A 1,995-nucleotide genomic window follows, 5' to 3' on the forward strand; every position below is an offset into this window, starting at 1 on the left:
TATTTCCACACATAACAAGACATTTTTCCTGTTTTAAGTGGAAAAGTGTAACTGATGTGTTTTTGCATTTATATTCAACCGTTGGTGACCTAAAACACACTGAAAGATGACTTTTAAGTTATTTTATCTTAATTTAAGTCTACTAAAATATTTGCRCTTGAAACTAGACAAAAACACTTKGTAAGATTTTGTGGGGATTTTCCAGTGTGACTTTCTGGATTTGCTTTATTTACAAAATGACCCAAAAGCAGATTTAAGYTTTCTTCAAATCAGGAACTAATTGGATTTCCTTCCACAAGATRAAAAGTATCTGCAACAACTGGGGTGTGAAGAAATTATTTTAAAATATATCATAAATTCAACTTAAAAATGTACAGCCAGCTTATTCACTGTCTGAAACATGAATAAATGGTAACATTGCTTTATTAAAGCAAATCCTTTCATTATCTAAAGTCTAAAAATACCTCTGTGTGGCTTTTTAAATGCATGAACATGACAGCAGATTGTTGTTTTTTTCCTCAAAATGAGTAAATTGGAAATCTGGAGAATAAATTGAACCATATAAGGATCACCTGAGAGCTGATCATCTGCTCAGTGCTGAGTTTATGTTTAAGAAAGTTTTTATTGCTGAATTTTTATTGGTCGAAGGAAAAACTGAAAGATTTCCAGAAAACCTGGAAGACTGTTGATCTGGAATCTGGTCAAATAAGGGCTGGATGTGCAGCTTTATGCTGTAAATCCAGCTGGTTAGTTAATCCTCTGTGTTGTGGGTGATGAATGTTTTCTGTCGTGTTTTTCAGGCGGCCTCTGCTCTCTGACCATCGACAAAGCTCTGCCGGAGGACGAAGGCCAGTACAAGTGCAGGGCTGAGAACTCGGCCGGCAGAGCGGAGTGTTCCTGTATGGTTCTAGTCGACGGTAAGAACCTCATCRTCTCTCACACCTTTAGTCATAAATAAGAACTGAGGCTTAAAATAGATCAACTCTGGTTTTAGTGGTTTAAAGGGAATCATTCAGAGACRCAACAAAAYCCCTTATGCTACGTTCACACAGCAGGTAAATGACCCAAATTCAAATTTTCACTACAGTTTGAGAGGCCTGATTCTGATCTTTTCACCTCAAAAAAATCCAATCTGTGTCAGATTCACATGTGGGATTAAATTGGATTTATATCCGGTTGTTTTCAAAGCATCAGAACGGTRAAGTCTACATTTTATCAGGCTTTTATGTCGTTGATGCGAGACGTGAGTCAACATTTTGCACCAGAAAAAGCCAGATGGTGCAAGTCAGGATGCAAATACAACTATAATTATTAACCTTTATAAAGAAGTCTGTTACTGAAGCGCATCTCATCACAATCCCACCACTTTTGGTTCCTAAAATCCAAACAGATTCTCTACAGAAGTTGAGATGCTGTGTTTTATTTTTCATAGCTTCCTTTGTGGTCTTATGATCTTGTGACGATACTCGTGGCTGTTGTTGCTGAATAAACTTTAAATTTGATCCATAACCTGCAATATCCATTATTACTTCCATAAACCAAGTGTTGCTGTGTGACATCAACATTCTTCTTCTGCGCATCCTGGTCACTTTGGGGTCGTAAACTGTTCACACAGAAGTCTGATTATGGTTGAGTTTAATTAGTAACATGCAAAAAAGCATTTTATTTGAGCAAAAAATCTGAATTGCACATCCAGACCTGCTGCTGTGTGAGTTTAGCCTCAGAGTTTCCTTCAGTTTACACTCATTTTGTGTTTCTTCACAACCCATAGGATGAGCAGAGGGAGTAAACATAAAGATTTAGTGAAAGGCCATTGAGAAGTTGCTTTTTGTCAAGCATCCACTTACAATCTAAAGTGAGGWTGATTTGCAATAGTGAGGATTTTTGCTAAAACTAATACATTAATTTAAACATCCGAGTCTCTGCAGTGTGTAAGGAGCTGCAGGTCTGATCTTAAACAGCTGCAGGTTTGGACAGAGATCAGTTCAGGGACCA

The 1,995-nt window shown here is 37.3% G+C and overlaps 1 protein-coding gene across 1 annotated transcript in view; it reads left to right on the top strand.

Annotated features, from left to right (window-relative positions):
• Nucleotides 1–1,995, top strand: part of LOC103461832 (myosin light chain kinase, smooth muscle) — a 52,487-nt gene that overhangs the window by 30,409 nt on the left and 20,083 nt on the right. Inside the window, exon 18 of the mRNA XM_017309402.1 lies at nt 801–917. Within this exon, the coding sequence (XP_017164891.1) occupies nt 801–917 (117 nt within the window). The remainder of the gene's footprint in view (nt 1–800; nt 918–1,995) is intronic.

This window comes from Poecilia reticulata, linkage group LG2, assembly GCF_000633615.1.
Source record: "Poecilia reticulata strain Guanapo linkage group LG2, Guppy_female_1.0+MT, whole genome shotgun sequence".
In the NCBI taxonomy this organism is placed as follows: Eukaryota; Metazoa; Chordata; class Actinopteri; order Cyprinodontiformes; family Poeciliidae; genus Poecilia; species Poecilia reticulata.